The sequence below is a fragment of the Geotrypetes seraphini genome, chromosome 2 (assembly GCF_902459505.1).
Source record: "Geotrypetes seraphini chromosome 2, aGeoSer1.1, whole genome shotgun sequence".
Lineage (NCBI taxonomy): Eukaryota > Metazoa > Chordata > Amphibia > Gymnophiona > Dermophiidae > Geotrypetes > Geotrypetes seraphini.
In genome coordinates, this window is record NC_047085.1 from 427,572,248 (window position 1) to 427,591,505 (window position 19,258).

A 19,258-nucleotide genomic window follows, 5' to 3' on the forward strand; every position below is an offset into this window, starting at 1 on the left:
TGAAAGATTACATTTTTGAGAAATAGTGGAGTTTTTTGCCCATGATACAGAATAAGAATGGCTGAAAAACTCATTGGGTTGCTGTCTGCATATGAAATAAAGTTGAGGCTTTTTCTCCACTGTAATGAAATGTTTTTTCAGTGAGCATTTCCACCACTTGGCTAATAACATATTTTTGATTAGAGGCTGATTTATGTTCTGGCATAAAAAGAGAACTGATTTTGCAGCATATACTGAAGGTACCACACAGAAACCTCCTATTTTAGGTATAGACAATCACACTTTATTCAGGCAGTGTGTAGTTTCCTCGGGGCCTAACCCATAGACTTCCTGTGTATCTGAGGACATGTTGAATCGAAATTTAAACAATATTGCTCATTGTATTCTGTGAAATCTGTGTATTCTGTGTCTTTGGTTAACATGGTCCATTTGTAAAAAAAAAAAATGATAAAGGAAAATGCAGAATTGAAAGAGAAATTGGTAGCCAAAGAGAAAGAATGTGCCTTATTGGAACAGGAAAAGGAGTTCTTAGCAACACAAAATTCTCGCTTACGATACCAGTGAGACTCTTTAAAAGAGCATGTCCAAAAGCAAATAGCTCAGGAAGGCCACATGCAAACACAAATTGCAGCTTTAGAAGTACAAGCAAGCCAGGTTCCAGGTTTAAAACATTTGGTTAAGAAGTTCTCATTGCAGACCCCTACCCTAGATGAAAATGCAGACCATGTCTATTGCTACAGGGAAATACAAGGCCTAAAACAAAAGCTTCAGGACTCCCATTTACAAATTTCAGCCATCACTAGGATTCCATATAAGCAGTCAGATACAAATAGAGCTACAATGAAGCCTTTGTCTGAAGTGATAAAGGTATCACATCACAATCTCAGCCTATGGCAGGAGGGTTCACACCGATTGTTAGCTCCCAGCCCTTATCCCAAACAGATATGGAAGTCATAGCAAAGCAAGTAGGAAAGATAGACCCCCATAATTTTCCCCATGCCTGTGTGGTACTGTGGAAATTAGAGCAGGATGAGAAACTAGACGCAGATGAATTAATTAAGATTCTGCACCTCTGTATTAGACCAGAATATGCAATGCAGATAAACAAGGCAATTAATGTAGTCAAACAAGTGGGATTCTCTTTGCTCCACTTAGCACTGATGTAATGTAATGTAATGTAATTTATTTCTTATATACCGCTAATCCATTGCTTGTATTTCTTTTGATATGAGAACATACAAGGCTCAAAGTGCATTGATTCAACAAGATAAGAATGAAGGAATAGAAGATTATGTCCGTAAAGCAGTTCCATTATTAATAATGACTGAGATAGCTGATGGAAGAAATCCAAGAGGCCTAATGCCAGAAGATCTGTTAGATTGCCAGACAGATACAGAGGATCTTAGGGAGATTTGTCAGGGAATGCATCCAACCATAGCAAGAGCCTTATGTTCTGCTAGGGATCTATGTATAAAGGCCATAAATATCCAAAAGTACCAGCCCTATGCCTCACGCGCAGTAGCTGGACCTGTTTTATACCCAGATCTACAGCCATACCAAAAACAGGCCCAAGCACTACATCCAAAACCACAGTACGTAGACACAACCTAGCTGGCATTCTGCTCTTAGCTCTTATGAAAACTGCACGTTAGCTTGTAACATTTTGAAATCTTATGGTGAGAACATGAGTTATTGGAATGAGAAACCAAGCCATGTCATCATAGCACAAATTTTGCACCTTTTTATACAAGACTCCCATAAGGAGAAAAATCTGCCCCCAAATAAGCAGGAAGATATAGCTAAACCTCTCCTACTCTCTCAAAAAGAGACCTTGTCTCAGCCCTTCCTCAAAGTGCAGATTTTTATGAGACATGAGGAGACGTGTCCAGTCTGGACCGGGCTTTTCCACAAGAGTTGCCATTTTTCAGATTGCAGTGGGACCTAGGTGGCAGACAGGTGTAGACTGGACAATAAAATGGCAAAGATACTGATCTAAGTGACCTTAATAATGTTAAAAGTTTTGCTAGATAGTAACTCCAAGTGACTTTACTAGTCCAAATGGTACCATGTCCCTTTCCAAAAAGATTCTCTCACGTGCAAGAAAACTCCTTATGAAAACCATGTTCACAATGATTTAAGCTATGGCTCATACAGTCCAATTATAACTTAGTTAGAGGTTATATTATAAGATGGTATCTTAAAAGAAAAAAAAATTTAGAAAGCTTTATACTTGGAAAAACGGTGCTCATTCGTATTTGATTTCATGGTTCTATGTAAATAAAGAAAGAAAAAAAAAAAAAAGGGTCGCTCTTTGTATAACCTACCAGGTATAATCAGTACAGTGCACATTTCTGACATAAGTTATTTTGGGTATTACAATCAGTACGTGTTTATGGTTTCTCTTAAGTGCCATAATAGTGTGCGGAAAATAAAAAGGTGTATCTTCTGAATGCACATTTAAGTGCATGAGTATCGTTTCTTTTTTCTCAAACAAATACCACTTTAAAAACAAATACTGTATATTGTCACATGTCACCACACTCCGTACCCAAAATGGTTTCTCTTTTTCTTTCGTTTTTTCAAGGTTTAATTCACTTGGATCCTGGTACTCTACTAGTCATTTGTGGTATTTTCTGACTGCCTCTTCCAGTCAGAAAATACAGGTAATGAGTCCACGAATCAGTCTTCCTCACAGTTGATTCCTCACGAATCAGTCTTCCTCACAGCTGATTCCTCCTCCTCTCCCCCTCCCCGGTCAGCCAATCAGCCTTCTGCACAGCCGATTCCTCCTCCTCCCCCCCCCGGGAGCATATCGGGTATTATTAACTGCACCCACCGGCGCCCTAGCTGCCCTCTCCTGCCTTTTTACAGACTCAAAACTGCATTCATGGTTTTTCAAAATTCATGGGTGTTCTTGGAACGGAACCTCGCAAATTTGGGGGGAGTACTGTATTTTTTTACTGGCTAAAACTCCCTCACAGACAGCACCCTGATGCAAGAGCCATGAGGGACCATTTTTGCACACACCTCTCTCATGCCAAGATTTTTAATTATGATTTTCCTGCTTCTCTTTCAATATTTACTTGGTCTATTATGCTTCTCACAGGTCAGTCCACAATTTGACGCACAATTCGACAAACTTTTGCAATGTTTTCATCAGTTCTTCATCAGTGACTCTTTCTCTTCCCTCAGAAAAATGTTTAATTCATTTGTACACTCCTGTTTTCTTCATAGCATTATCCCCATAAACTTGGACTAACATGTCCCTGATTTCACTTCAACTCTTGTCAAGTTTAACAAGAAATTTACTGTAATTTATAAGTTGAGATGATATAATCTTATGATTTTTGCTGATGCATATGGTTTTTAAGATTTTTAAATCCTGAAATGTGTATATGATACTGTGAGCCGCCTTGGATAAAGGCGGATTAAAAATGTCTTAAAATAAATAAATAATTCAAGCTCTGACATTCTCTCATTTATCGAATCGAGCTCCTATTTCTAGGAGATGATTCGGTATATAAAACTAAGAATTAGATTAGATTAGCACACAAAAACACACAACAGCAATAATGAATGCTACTCGGCACATGTCGACACAAACACAGCTGTGAGACACTGATATACCAAGGTTATGAAACCTTACTGAACTGTTTGTACAGTGCTGCCAACATAAATATGTGTTAGCAAGTTCGTGAACTTAATTGTTAGACCTCGTACGTTCCAGGGTCCACAGCCACGGGAGGAACATCCCTCAAATATAAGCGATTTGCAAAATGGTTATCATTATCAGTATCTGCATGAGCAGGGTCTCCCAAATCTGGAATAGTGACAGACTGTGAAGAAGATGAGCCCTGGGAGGCAAAGCCGCTGGGAGACAAGTCCAAGGCACAGCTAGATTGTGCAGAAGAAACACGGCTCTCAACATTCCACAAAAATTTCACAAAGTCTGAGAAAGCCTCTGGACTATGGAGCATAAAGTCACCCCTAGATGGCTTAGCTTTGCGTTTCTTGGGCTGCAAGGCGTCCGCATCCTGTCGCGTGGACCTTTCAGAATTGATGGGCCCTGAAAACAGAAAAAGCCACCCCAACTGGCTAGCTGTTCTTTTTATCACATGCTTAGTCAGGGGAGAGGCTAAGCTTGGCACTCCCACCTCTCCTGGCCACACCATGTGGCATAAGAATGCTCTGAAGGTGCAAATTTTGCAAAACAGTTTTGCATGGTTTGGCTCCTAGCTATTTAGTATAACACATTCATTTTCCCAACTTTATTCGAATTTCCCTCTGTTACGGGTTGTCATTACAACAGATATCTTAATCGATTGCTATCTCATCAGTCAGCTCTTTGGGACTTGATTTTCCACCAGCTTTCTATTACTTCAACATCCTACATGAATTTTATAACATCCCGTTGAACTTATATTCACATTAACTAAAGTCTTTCTTCAACTCCAGCTTCAGAGAATACTGTGCAAAAATATTTGTTTTGCTTCTCCTTTGTCCTACAATCGCAATGCTGTACTTCCTCCTTTCAGAAACAGATCTAAAAACAAGTTTTGTTACCCTGCTTTAGTGTCTTTGTAATTTGATGCGAATCGCTTATTTTACTCTTTCAAAAAATACTAAGACCAGGGGGCATGCGATGAAGCTACTAAGTAGTAGATTTAAAATAAACCAGAGAAAATATTTCTTCACATAACATGTAATTAAACTCTGGAATTCATTGCCAGAGAATGTGATGAAATCAGTTAGCTTAGCAGGTTTTTAAAAGGTTTGGATAATTTCCTAAAAGAGAAGTTCATAGGTCATTATTGAGATGGCTTGGGAAATCCACTGCTTATTCCTAGGATAAACAGCATAAAATCTGTTTTATTGCTTTGGATCTAGCTAGGTACTTGGGACCTGGGTTGGCCACTGTTGGAAACAGGATGCTGGGCTTGATGGACCTTCAGTCTGTCCCAGTATGAGAATTCTTATGTTTACTGTTTACAGTGGTTCACTCAGTCTTTCCATATATTCTTCCTTCTTTTATTTGGCTGGGTAAAACTGCTAGAATTGCTTTTGTATCTTTACAAAAACCAATTGCGGCGGGTGGGGTAAATTTTACAATTTCTATAGTTTTTATCATGCAGCAGGGTATGTATTGGATCCTTCCTGAAGTCTTGGAGCATCTTCCGGACTGGCTTTACTTGGAATGGCAACTCCTGTCTCCATTGCGTTTGTGTCATGTTTTAAGTATCAAGTTACCTAGGCTTTATAACAGGGGTGTCAAAGTCCCTCCTTGAGGGCCACAATCCAGTCGGGTTTTTAGGATTTCCCCAATGAATATGCATTGAAAGCAGTGCATGCAAATAGATCTCATGCATACTCATTGGGGAAATCCTGAAAACCTGACTGGATTGTGGCCCTCGAGGAGGGACTTTGACATCCCTGCTTTATAAGGACAATAGGATTTTAGTTTCCACATGGAAAACGTTAAGGGCTCCTTTAAAAAGGCGCGCTAGCGGTTTTAGCGCACGCTAAAATGCCATGTGTGCTAGCCGCTACCGCCTCCTTTTAAGCAGGCGGTAATTTTTCAGCTAGTGTGCGCTAAAAACGCTAGTGCACCTTAGTAAAAGAAGCCCTAAAATTTATTAATAACCTAACACCTATTCCGATTCATCAATTCACGTGTCAGTCCTTAGGGTTGAACTTCAAGATACAAATTGGCGAGTTTAAAGATCATCTGGAAGCATTGGATGAAGGTGGGTATATGTACTTTAGATCAATGTTCTTCAACCTTTTGACACCTATGGACTGGCGGAAATAAAATAATTACTTTGTGGACCGGCACTGGTCCGCAGACCAGCAGTTGAAAAACACTGAGCAAGACCCCACCCATCCCCACCCAATCTCCGCCTCAGACCCCGCCCCCCATAATAGTACTAATTGTAATACCATTTTTTTCATTCATTTTCATATATACACACACACACACACAATATAATCGTATTAACAACACATAATGGTTAACCACAAAATTAAACTACACGAAGCATACTGTATGCTTCTCAATATTCATTCCTACCAGAACAAAGATAACCCCATGCAAACACAGGACCAAGAACTAAGGGCTCCTTTTACTAAGCTGCACTAGTGGTTTTGCCGCACACGCTAGACGTTAACACCTCCATTGAGCTGGCGTTAGTTTTTACGTGTAGCGCGGAGGCTAGCGCACGCTAATCTGCAGCGCGTGCTAAAAACACTAGCGCAGCTTAGTAAAAGGAGCCCCAAAAGTACTAATATATACAAACAAAACCCTAAGATGCAAGACTCTAAATACAGTACAACCCCAGAGGAAAAGAAACAAATGTATTTCTTCCCGAACAGACAGCAGATGTAAATCAATCACTAAATTTAAAAAATAAAATCATTCCCCCTACCGTTGTTGTCTCCCTCCCTCCATGCTGTGCCTTGTCTTCTGGCCTGCCCTCCGGTGTTATTTTTGGGCCGGCTGCCTCTTCCTCAGTGCTGCAGTGCACAAAACCGTGGGCAGTGTACCTTATTGCGACGTCAGAGAGAAGGCTTCCGGTTCAGGCACAGGACATGCGTAGGAGCTTCTGCCCATGGCTTTGTGCACTACAGCACTGAGGAAGAGGGAGCCAGCCCAAAGACAACGCCGAATTGATCGCACCGTGGACTGGCGGCTGAAGAGCACTATCAGGGCCCGATGCACGTGTCAACCTTGCGGACCGGCAAGAAATTTCTGTGGACCGGCACCGGTCCATGGACCAGCGGTTGAAGAACACTGCCTTAGATGATGTGTTACCAAATGGGAGAATGCTTGATTTTTCACAACTGCAACAATCATTTGGCATTGCAAAGTCTCAAGTAAATAAGTGGTTGCAAGCCATTTAGAAGAGGTTCCCTGATTGGCGAAATAAAAAAAAAATCAGTATACCTTGCCGGGCCTTTGCTTCCAGATAGATATGCTAGGGCATCATGCCGCCAAGTGGTATAAATTAATATCTGAACATCTGAATAAAAATAACCTAAAACTAGTCTAAAAGACATTTGGAAAATTGAGACAAAGCAGCAAATTTCTGCTACTCAATGGCCACGGATTTGAACTTGGAGAATGAGATGTACAGCATCAGCATCTATGAGACAGACTTCTTTTTTTCAGTAGAATTTTCTGGACCACCTGTTCGGTTGCAACAGTTAGATAGTTATAAGTCAAATAGATGCTGGCACTGTCATCTCGATATAGGGACACTGGATCATCTATTGTCCCTTGATACTTAAATTTTGAAGATCTATATGGGATCAAATTACTATGATCCTGGAAGTTCCATTATCATTGACGTATGATGTTGTGGTGTTTGGAACATTATTAATGCCCCAAAGTCCAATTAATGCAAATCAGAATAGACTGCTTCTCGTCATGACAGGAGTTGCTATGCAGCTGATTATGAAAAACTGGAAAAATTGGGACAGGTTAAATTATAACTTTTGGTGGGAAACCCTATGTCAAAGTTATAAATTTGAACGTATGAATTCGATACAATTGGGACACTGCAATAAATTCAAGGAGGTTTGGGATCCATTAACAAAATTTTGTAAGAATAATTGATCCTACGTATTTCCCTTTGATTTCTGTTATGCACATCCAGGAAGGGTGGGTTGGAGGGTATGGGAGGGGGGTGGTATATATTTATTATATCATTTGATTGTATTGAGTGCTAATTATTGTATTACAGTAAACCTCGGATTGCAAGTAACTTGGTTTGCAAGTGTTTTGCAAGACAAGCAAAATATTTTATTAAATATTAACTTGATATACAAGCAATGTCTTGCAATACAAGTACATACAGTATACACATCACAACTGAGGTGATGGTTCTCTCTCTGACGCTGCGAGTGTAGTGACTTCTAAACAAGCAATGTCTTTCAATATGAGTACATACAGTATACACACATCACATCATCACAACTGAGCTGATGGTTCTTCCCTCTCTGACACTGCAGGAGTGTAGTGACTTCTAAATGAGCAAATCTTGCAATACGAGTGCATACAGTATACATGCGTCACATCACCACAACTGAGCCGAAGGTTCTTCTCTCTCTGATGCTGCAAGAGTGTAGTTACTTCTAAATGAGCAATGTCTTGCAATACGAGTACATACAGTATACACGCGTCACATCATTACAACTGAGCCGAAGGTGGTTCTCTCTCTGGCGCTGCAGGAGTGCAGTGACTGTTCTAAACGAGCAAAGTCTTGCAATACAAGTACATACAGTATTTTGTATTAAAGTTTTTGGGTTGTGGAACGAATTGTCTGAGTTTCCATTATTTCCTATGGGGAAATTTGCTTTGATATACGAGTGCTTTGGATTACAAGCATGCTTCTGGAACGAATTATGCTTGCAAACCAAGGTCTTACTGTATTTATTTGCTTATCTGTTGCACTTACTGTTGGCTTTTGAAAATGAATAAAGATTTTAAAATAGAAACATATATTCTTCCTTCCAACATTTTATCCTTACTTTGTCAGCCACTATACTGGTCTCATCTTTCTTTTTCTCAACCCCACCCCACCCCTTATTTATTCATCAGAAAAAGAATAAAGGATATACAAAATATTCATACGTAAAGCATAAAAGTCCTACATAGATCAAACCTTTAACATCCATACTTGTCCCATCTTTCAGTTACACTCACAAAGCTTTATTTCACTTACGACTTCTTTTCATTTTGTTCAGTATTCAATCCATCCTACCTTCCCTATGGTAACCTCTATTTTCACACAGTCAGCAAACTACAGATTAGGATTTTCACCAATGTGTGAGTTAACTCCACTTTTGCTCAGTGAATATTGGGCCCCATATGGCCCACATACTGAATTTAGAAATACTTTCCGTATTTGTATGCATTATTCCTTTAGTTCGAGGCTCTTCCACTAGGCACTTGAGAAGTGCCCATTCAATGGTGTCCAGATCCTTCTCCTGCTAGATACAGCTGTGATGCCCCATTGAAATCTTCCATTAATGGTGCATTCCACTTCATTGTAGCTTTATGCATGTTTTCAGTGATATAGCCTGTGTTTTCCTGGACATATTACTTGCTCTTTTTAAGCTGTTTATGCACTCAGCTCAAAAGAACAAAAGAAAGTACTTATAAAGGCTCATTCTGGCAGCTGAACAGAATAAATATCATTTGTTCATGGTTAATACACACTGACTGGAATTTGGCCTCTGCTATGTTGACACAATATCAGATATTAACATAAGCTCGTGTTTCATTAAAAGACTCAAAAATAAGCAAATTTTGTGAAAACACAGAATAAATATACCTGCATCAAGATATTTTTTTAGGGATTCATTAAGTGGAGGAACTGGGAGCGGAGGTAGTGAATTCTGGTACTGAAATGTTCGCTCTTCAGTAGACTCAAATGTTGTGTGCTCCATGTTCAAGGGTGAAATAGCTAAATAAAACAAAGTAAAAAAACATTTGCAATCCAAAATCAAATCCCTCATATTTTATCAAGTGGTACATCTATCTTTTCCAGTTATACAGGCAATTCATCAGCAAAACACCACCATAAAAAAACCTTTAAAATTTATGCAAATGCAGTACAATATGACTTAAGTCAGGGGTGTCAAACTCAAATCACATAAGGGGCCGAAATCTAAAAGACAGGCTGTCGCGGGCCAAATTTTTTATTAAGATACTTAGGGGTCCTTTTACTAAGGCAGACGGAAAGCAGGAAGGGGAGCCACGGACAACATTGTTGAATCGCTGAGGCCAGCAGATTTTTCAGCGTGACGGCAACATCGGATCAGCGCAGGAGGGAAGACATGCTGGGCTGTGAGAAGGGAAAGTTCCGGAGCACTGCTGTGGGCCACATAAAATGGCCAGGCGGGCCGGATTCAGCCCGCGAACCTTGTGTTTGACACATGTGACTTAAGTATATGGTTTAGGCTTGGGGGGAGCTGAATCTGAACATCATATCATTTGATCATCACCATTACAGACCCCTAACCCTCAACTATCACAGTTACAGTGAAGCACACAGGAAAGAAAGGAAACCCAACCTAACCACAGAGACTGTCATCACTGCATGGATTCAAAGGAATGGGACTATTTTTACCAAAATGCAAGTCTCACAGATCCAAATCAACCAGATCCTGCTCAACCAGAATTAGAAGACTCCACCCAACATTAGGTTCAGGTAACTAGAAATTATTGAGTTCATACCAATCCAGTCAGATGAAATTAAGTTATACTGATGATGACAGAGGAAAGTGAAAGTACATGTCCAGGCAGTAACTTTAATTTTTCATAAAACCAATTAAGAACTGGTTAAAAAGACAGAAAACAAAGGAGTAGGTTTAAATCAATGTTTCTCAACTTCTTCAAACCAAGTACCTCCTAAGTCCAACAAATATCAACCGAATACCCCCAACCACCGACTGCACAAGCTCCACTCCAGACCCCACCCCCATTATTAATTGTAATGCAATTTCTTCCATTATTTTTTCATATACACACAATTTATACAGCAGATATAAATTCTCAAAACTAATACATTTCAATTACCATATTGAAAATAAAATCATTTTTCCCTACCTTTGTCTTCTGGTGATTTTATTTTTCTACTCATCTTGTCCCCCTAGTCTGGTTGCACTTCCTTCTGTCTGTGCTCCTAACTGTGTTTCCAGGGCCTTCCTACCCACTGACTGTTTTTCTCTCCTTCTTCACTTTTTGCCCTACCTCCTGAGATTTTACACCAGTGAGATAAGTACTGAGCTGATTTTTTATTCTTTCTGGCATTTGTGTGACTGTGATATTTTGTGTTCATTGCTATGGTATGGATCACAGATGTTAGTTATGTGTTCTATTATAGAGCAACAGTAGCTGAGTCTTACTTTTGATTTTTGCACTAAGTTGTGTGCACTTTTGGATTTTTGACTTCGCTACGGGAGTGACCCGGGGATGTTTCACAAACTATTATCCTTGTGGGTTTGATTGGAGGGAAGTTCACCTGGTTCCCCTGACTATATTTTTCTGGCTGATTTTTTCATCTTTTTCAATTGGGTTTATTTGATTATATACTACATCCATCTTTAGCATTAACTTTTAACATTCAACTGTGGTGCCCTGTGGCTGGTTATACGCACAGGAGGCAGGCTAGAAGAAGACTATTGGGTAAAAAGAGGGTAAATGAGACAAAAAGAAACTCTCCTTTTACCAGTATATTCAGGGTTCTGGGACACTGATCCCTAGAGCTATATGTATAGAGCTACATAAGATAAATTTTCTGCAAGCTTCCACTAAACTATTAACCAGAAAGAAAGAGGCTGTTTCTCTCTAGTCCAAACTGCTCCCTTCCCCTTCTCACTCCAGCTGCTTTCTGATTTTTTTTTATCCATACTGTTTCTCAGGCTGGACCCCCCCCCCCCCACACACACACACAATCTTTCAAGATATAGTATCTCTCTGCTCTTGGAAGAGAGAGAAGTCTATATAATGAGGACTGCTTCTCTGTTGCTATAACATAGGCCTATTTGTTGAATTTCTGCACTTGGAAAGATTCAGTGAACACAGAAATCCCCCTCCTCACAGGTGGGTAATCTTTGATTTCTGAATTTTCCAAAGACCTCAATGAAATCACTTAGAGAGCTTTTCAAAAGATTTACACTAGAAGTATTGAAAATTCTTAGCGAAGCACTACCAACTGCTAATAAAATATGTTATCTAACCTAAATTAAAAAAAGGCAAATAAATGAACCAGTTGAGACATCAATTAATGAAAAAGAAGAGTTAACATCTCCTCACAGTATAAATGTGACTACTAAAATGGTGTGTGGTCTTCTTCATAAGACGTATGGGGACAGACTTAAAGATCTCAATTTGTATATTTTGGAGGAAAGGCGGGAGAGGGGAAATATGATAGAGACGTTTACCGTATTTCCCTGCAAACAGACCACCCCTCTACATAAGCCACCCCATGTATAGGCCGCAGAAAAGGGCGACCTATGTTTAAAAACCAGAAGATAAGCCGCCCCATTGTATTAGCCGCGGCTTATCTTCTGGTACCTCCCCTACCTTTTTCAATCTCATTCCCCCCCAGTACCTCCTTCAAAACCCCCTCGCTGGACGGAGGACAGCTCGAATCTCCAGTGGTGCAGGGCAGCTGCCATCTCCTCGGCATCCAGCCTGGCCCAGCACCACCCACTGAGTGGCCAACGTCAGCTCTCATGGGACTCGTGAAAACTGACGTCAGCCACTCAGCAAGCGGTACAGGGGCAGGCCGGATGCCAAAGAGATTGCAACTGCCCTGCACCGCTAGAGACCAGAGCCGCATGCCGTAAAGCGAGGGGGCTCCAAAAAAGGTAAGGGGGAGGGGGGATGATTGAAAAAGTACCAGGGATGGGGAGATGATTGAAAATTGGTACATAGGCCGCCCCATTTAACTAGGCTGGGCCCCATACACAGGTTTGTAAAACCCATGTATAGGCCGCGTCCTATATATGGGGAAATATGGTAAATACCGTATTTTTCGCTCTATAAGATGCACTGTTTCCCCCTAAAAAAGTAGGTGGAAATAAGGGTGCGTCTTATGGAGCAAATACTAACTAACCCCCCTCCCCTACCTTAATTTCTCCGGTGGTCCGGCAGTCCAGCGCTGTAGGGCAGGAGCTTTCAGCCTCCAGCCTTTCCCTCTGGCTTTCTCCCAAGCGGCAGAGTCGGAGCGGCAAAAAAGCAGGCGCGGGCTTTTCGCTTCTTGCCTTGACCTGTGCCGCTTTTAGCCTCCTGCCCTTCTCTCCTGCTTTCTCCCTCCGAGTGGTACCAGCAGAACGGCAAGCAGGCAGGTGTGAGTTTTTTGGCTTCCTGCCTTGTCCTGCCACGACACTGTGAATGGCTGCCCCAGTTCTCGCGAGAACTGGGACAGCCATTCACAGAGCGGCACAGGACAAGGCAGGAAGCGAAAAACTTGCACTTGCCTACTTGCCACTCAGGGGGAGAAAACAGGAAAGAAGGGCAGGAGAGTAAAAGCTCCTGCCCTACAATGCTGGACCGCCATTCATGGAGCGGCACAGTACAAGGCAGGAAGTTAAAAACTCGCACCTGCCTTCTTGCCGCTCCGACTGCCACCACTGCTTTGGAGAAAGCCGGAGGGAAGGGCAGAAGGCTGAAAGCTCCTGCCCTACAGCGCTGGACCGCCGGAGGAGTAAGTGGGTCCCTGCCTGCCTCCAGGTGGTGGGCCCTGCCTGCATGGAGTTGGGGGGCCCCTGCCTGCCTGCCTGTCACTAGGTCTGCCTGACTGCCACTAGGCCTGCCTGCCCTGTCCTGGCCCGCCCTGTGCCATGTCCCAGCCTACCACTAGAACACCAGAGCAGGAGACAGGGTATAGAGCCTGGCAGGGAGGGGGACAGGGTGCAGAGCCTGGCAAGGAGTGTGGGGTTGGGTGCAGAGCCAGGCAGGGAGAATTTGATTCAGAATGTTTTTTTTCTTGTTTTCCTCCTCTAAATCTTGGGTGCGTCTTATGGTCAGGTGTCTTATGGAGCAAAAAAAAAAAAAAATATATGGTAAATACTTATATAATGCAAATGCGCATGAGGCAAGCCTTTCATTTGAAAGGAAGCTCTGGAATGAGAGGGCATAGGATGAAGTTAAGAGGTGATCGGCTCTGGAGTAATCTGAGGAAATACTTTTTTATAGAAAGGGTGGTAGATGCGTGGAACAGTCTCCTGGAAGAGGTAGTGGAGACAGAGTCTGTGTCTAAATTCAAAAGGGCCTGGGATACGCATGTGGGATCTTTCAGAGAGAGAAAGAGATAATGGTTACAGTGGATGGGCAGACTAGATGGGCCATTTGGCCTTTTATCTGCCGTCATGTTTCTATGAGATATTAGAGTCATCTTTTGAAGTAACAGACAATCATGCTGCCCTCCTTGTATCTTTTGTTTTTGAAACAGATAAAAATCTTGTTTTGAGGTTGTATTTCAAGAATCATATAGCCTTAATCCTGGGCCAAAGCATTTGGTGTTTTCCTGATATATGCAGCAGGGAAACGTAGGAGCGACGGAAGCCATTTTGGCCCTCTGCTCCAAAATTCTCTTGGTTAATAGAGAATATTCCTTACATTTTCCTTCAAAATGTTTGATAAAGTTGCCAAATGTACATTATCGCTGGCTTTTACAAAGGATCATAGCGTTGTTTGCTCCTTCTACACACTGACTCCTGATGCAAGCATTTTAGCCGAAACCCATCATGCTTTGAGTCCATGACTTGCCAGATGTTTTATGACTGCATGTGCTGCACCATTGGTTGCTATTAAAGTGGGTTTTGAAGACCAGGCCTGTTCTGCTATTGGATTTTGGCATTGTTTGCAGAAGTGACTATCTCGCTTGCAGAAGTAACTATCTCTTTTGCTGGTGCTAATCTCCGAGGTACTCCAAGGAATCTGCCTGTCCCTAGTGATTGAAAACATAATACTGAAGCACCACCCACACACTGGCAGAAAGGCATTATGTGGCATATCTTGCACTATGTTGTGGGATATGAGTCATTTCATTCATTATATCCACAACTTTGTAGGAATAGAACCTAACTCTAGTCACTTTATGGGTACAAATACAGTCATGCTTTAATAGAGGAAAGAACTCTCCCAAAAGGCAGGAAAAATTTATTAGTCAAAAATATAAATGTAACAGGTGTGGATGAATGATACTGAAGGGCTTTTGGAGTTAGCTCATGCCTTTTTCACTATCGTAGTAACTGAAAGGTGAGTTATGCTCAAGTTCAGCAGATGTCAGATGTGTGTCTCCATAGAGGGACTATAATCTAAGGTTGTACCTTAGACAATGAAGGGTTAAGATCTTAAAAAGCTACTGTGGGATTTGAACCTGGTTTCTCAGCCTATTGCTTTAACCATTAAGCCAGGAGTTTTCAACCCTATCCTCGGGCACACCCAGGGTTTTCAGGAAATCCTCTTTGAATTAAACAGGGATATCCTGAAAACCCTGATTAGTTTGGTCTTGTGTGTCCGAGGACTAGGTTGAAAACCTTTGCATTAGGCTACTCCCTCTACTTAGTGTGCTCCCTGCTGGAAACAAGGATTTGTTAATGTGATTAGATAATAGCTGTTTCAACTTTCACCTATTTAAGGACTAGTGACATAGAATTTAAGCTATTCATTGGACAGTTTCCAACAATTTCTCATATCTACACTATGGACTTTGCATGTCAAAAATCCAAATAATAAACAAATCAGAAAACTTCAGTAGGAACAGCAGAAAACTCAATTTTCCCTTTTAGTGAGTGATCAAATTGGAGTCTTAGATCTTTGGACTCTTATTTTCCCCTTCATAAACGAATAACTGCAAAAGATTGGAAATTGCTAAAATCGGGAATTTTGTTTGCTGTATCACTGTCATCGTTTTCCGGGGGAGGGGGGGGGTGTCTTCTTTTTGAATTTAGCTCATGGTTAGGCCAACTAAATAGGCTATATGGTCTTTATCTGCCTTCATTATTCTCTGTTTCTAGGCATTTCAGTAGTAGATCAAGGCGATTTATATTCAGGTACAGGAAGCATTTGTCTGTTCCCCGAGTTATTATCTGGTACAGGTTTTACTAATCTTTCTAATGCTCCCAGGACACAATAAAAGCAGGGTGGATTTAATTTATATAACTAATCAGAAAAGACTTGATTTAATTCATGCCCATGACATTATGAATGGATTAATGGAATTCATTTACCAAAAAATTTAAACTTTGCATGAATATACAGCTTCATACTACATAATTAAAAACTAATCCTTTTTTAATGATGAATAACTTGAGGATCATAATGCAGATCAGAAAGATTCCTTCTGGCTCGCTTTCAAAAGGAAAAACTTAAAGGGAAAAGCAGAGCCCTTTAGTGAAAGAGGAGAAATTCAAAAGGTATAGTGGATTCCTTCTGCACAGCTCGCAAGCACTGGAATATTACTACTGTCCATCCAGAATGACACACTTTTTGCACTAGAATATATTATGTTATATGGGACATATTGTCCACCAACTCCCACAATATAGGTTCGAGGTAGAGTACAAAAAGATCAATAGTGATAGAAAAGCATCCAATAGCAAACAATTCTTATCAGCAGGTTTCAAAGAGATTCTACATTTTTCTAAATCCATAATAGCTATTAAGAGGCCCAATAATTACAGGGAGGCTATTCCAAAACTGAGCTGCCAAAAACATGAAAGAATGTGAGAATATCACCTTAAACCTAACTCCTTTTACTGATGGCAGTTCTAAACAAAGGTAGCTATGAAGTCTTGATGGAAAATGAGATCTTAATCTAGCCATCATGGAGACTAAATTAACTGGGCAGAAACCATGCAACACAGTTCAATATTCCTCTATTTTTCATGATGCTTCTACAACTAACTGCTTCCAAACACCACTGTGCTTATGAAAGCAAAGTCCTGGGTGTCACCTTAGACTCTTCTCTATCCTTCAATGACCATCTCCAATCCTTGGTAAAAAAAATGCTTCTTTAGCCTTCACATGCTAAGGAAAGTCAGACCCTATTTTCACCAAAAACACTTTGCAGTCCTAGTACAATCCATCATCCTCTCCAGATTGGACTACTGCAATTCTATCTACCTCAGCCTAACCAAGAAAAGCCTCCACAGACTTCAGCGGATTCAGAACGCCGCAGCTAAGCTTATTTTCGCGAAAGGCAAATTCGATCACGTCTCGCCACTCCTGTCTAAGCTCCATTGGCTCCCAGTAATCCCCAGGATCCACTTCAAATGTGCGTGCCTAGCCTACAAGATCCTACATGGCATCCTTCCTGCCGTAATCCCTCTATCCTGGAACTCCCCAACCCCTACCTCCTCCAGATCGTCCCAAATTTTTAAACTATCCTTCCCTTCCACAAAAGGTATCTCCCATGCAGGCAAACTTGGTTCATCCCTCCTCTTTAGAATCACTGAGATCTGGAATAACCTCACCTCCCCGCTCCGTACCTCAAGCTCCCTCCAACTTTTCCGTAAACACCTAAAAACCTGGCTATTCTCAAAACTGTAACACTTCCCCCCTCTTAGGCCTCTCCCCCTTCCCCCACCCTTTTACACCTAACTCTATCTCTCCACTGTAGTTCCTCTCTCATCCTACTTCCTGTAAACCATGCCAAGCTCTGCATCCGTGGAGATGGTGCGGTATATAAACACAAGGTTTAGTTTAGTTTAGTTTCAGGCACAATGCAGAATTCACTGGACTAGTTTCTCAGTTTATTCTACCCATTTCTATCCCCCTCCTCCATCTCTATAGGCAGCAGCAGCTCCTTTTCCTCCTCTTGCGGCCTGTACTGGCCACTGAGATAACCACAAACTATATGAAGCTACATGTACTCATGCTCACCACTGATCTTTGGAACTCTCCTTCCTTCCTGATCGCTTGGGATAGATACTCTGTCTGCCTGGCTGGCATAGCATATCCGGATCCTCAATCACAGAGCAGGGGACAGCAGCAGCTTTCCAATGAATGATGCAGGTTCAGCTAAGCCTAAGCAGTGTGGGACACATCAGCCAGGGCGATGTTTTCAGGACTGCTGCTGCAAACTTATACTACTTCAGTTGTTTACCTCTACGAGGGGGGTGCTGAAAAGTTCTCAACCCAACCAACCAACTTCCTAAAATCTGAGCCTTATTTTTTGGCCACAGCAGCCCACTTACTTCATTAAGTGCCAACATCTGAAAACTTGGCTGTTCTCAAAAATGTAAATCTCGCTGCTCTCTATACAATTACTAATTCTTACTGTGCTTTTCCTTCTTTTTAAATTTCCTGTAAACCGTGCCGAGCTCTATCTTTATAGAGAAGATGTGGCATATAAGCTTAAGGTTTAGTTTAGCCAATTTGCAGAAACGAAATTCTATGTTTTCTTTTGTTTCAAATCGTTGACTGAACCATATCCACATCATTCCCTTCTTGGCTGGGCTGAGAACTTTTCAGCACCACCTCGGATGTTACTCTGTGCAAGCAGGTGCACACCTCTCAAGGAAACCCAAAACCATGAGGGAAAAAAATAATAATAATCAAAAGCAGCCCTTTCCACAGTAATGCCTTGCACAGCTCTGCTTGCATGCCTAGTTTCCAGCAGCTCAAATAACAGTTCTCACAATCCTCCTTCCACGGCATGCCCCCTCCCACCAACAATTTGACCGTTTCTTTAAGACTTTCGCTGCTAGAGGCTGTGTTCTTAATACAGACACTGCCGCCGCCAAATGAGGCTCCGCTAGAAAAAGAAATCGCCTTCGCTATAGCGCACGCTTTCAGCGTGGCACTAAAGAATAATCAAATCACTCACAGCTCCAGGCTCCCCGCACGCGCTTCGAGCTCAGACTGTTTACGGAGGTGTTACTGCAAACTCCTTCCTGACTACAACTTACGGTTCCTGTCAGGAGTTGTTTCCTACGCTCACAGTTAAAAGACACAGTGTGCCCTATTGCACGGAGCCTTCGGATTGGCTACTATACTGCTACACAATTAAAAGCTTGCTCTTATCAGCAAGGATACAGTGAACTCAATCATAAGCGCAAAACACAACCATAGAGACCTCCACATATATCCAAAAGCAAGAATGATGGGTCTCTCATGGCAACCCCAACAAGTATTTTGCTATATATAACAAACAAACAAACCCACCTTGTTTATTTTCTTTTTGTATTTTCTTGGTTTCTCTTGTCGACTCCTCAATAAACATAATTTAAAAAAAAAAAAAAGCTTGCTCTTAAACTTTCCTCACTTATGTGCAAACGGCTTTGAATTAACGAGCTTTTAGGCTGCCACAATGTTGTTCTCTGTATACTTGTGGATGTTACTAACACTATGTACTAATACTATGTACTACCGCCGCGTCATCACTTATATTCGGGGTTGTTGGGGGGTTTTTTCCCAAACAGGTCAAGGCAGATGACTTTTAAAATATGCAATGTCACCTCAGTAACAACTATAGAAATACAGTGGTGCCTCACACAACGAACTTAATTCGTTCCAGGAGCAAGTTTGTTATGCGAAAAGTTCGTTATGTGAAACGCGTTTTCCCATAACAATACATGTTAAAAAAAATAATTCGTTCTGTAATGCTAAGATGACATAAAAAAAGATAAATTTTTGGTTATTATTTTTATTTAGATACATCTAAAAACATAATTGTTTTTTAAAACAACACACATTTTTTAAATTTAAAGACAGACTAAGTAGAGTCTAATTTTACAGTGA

The 19,258-nt window shown here is 41.2% G+C and overlaps 1 protein-coding gene across 6 annotated transcripts in view; it reads right to left on the reverse strand.

Annotated features, from left to right (window-relative positions):
* The window catches only part of CROT (carnitine O-octanoyltransferase), a 93,055-nt gene extending 74,625 nt beyond the window's left edge, over positions 1-18,430 (reverse strand). For 4 of the 6 annotated variants that reach the window (XR_004538135.1, XM_033931213.1, XM_033931217.1 and 1 more), the window contains exons 1-2: positions 18,345-18,430; positions 9,333-9,464 (exon numbers count right to left, since the gene is read on the reverse strand). Coding sequence is in view for 5 of the 6 variants with exons in the window: in XM_033931213.1 (XP_033787104.1) it covers positions 9,333-9,447 (115 nt within the window). In the remaining variant the exon portion in view is untranslated. Of the gene's footprint in view, positions 1-9,332; positions 9,465-17,398; positions 17,655-18,344 lie in introns of those variants that run through there. The other 2 variants (XM_033931215.1, XM_033931216.1) reach the window with 2 other exon arrangements.
* Between the last annotated feature and the right edge of the window lie 828 nt (positions 18,431-19,258).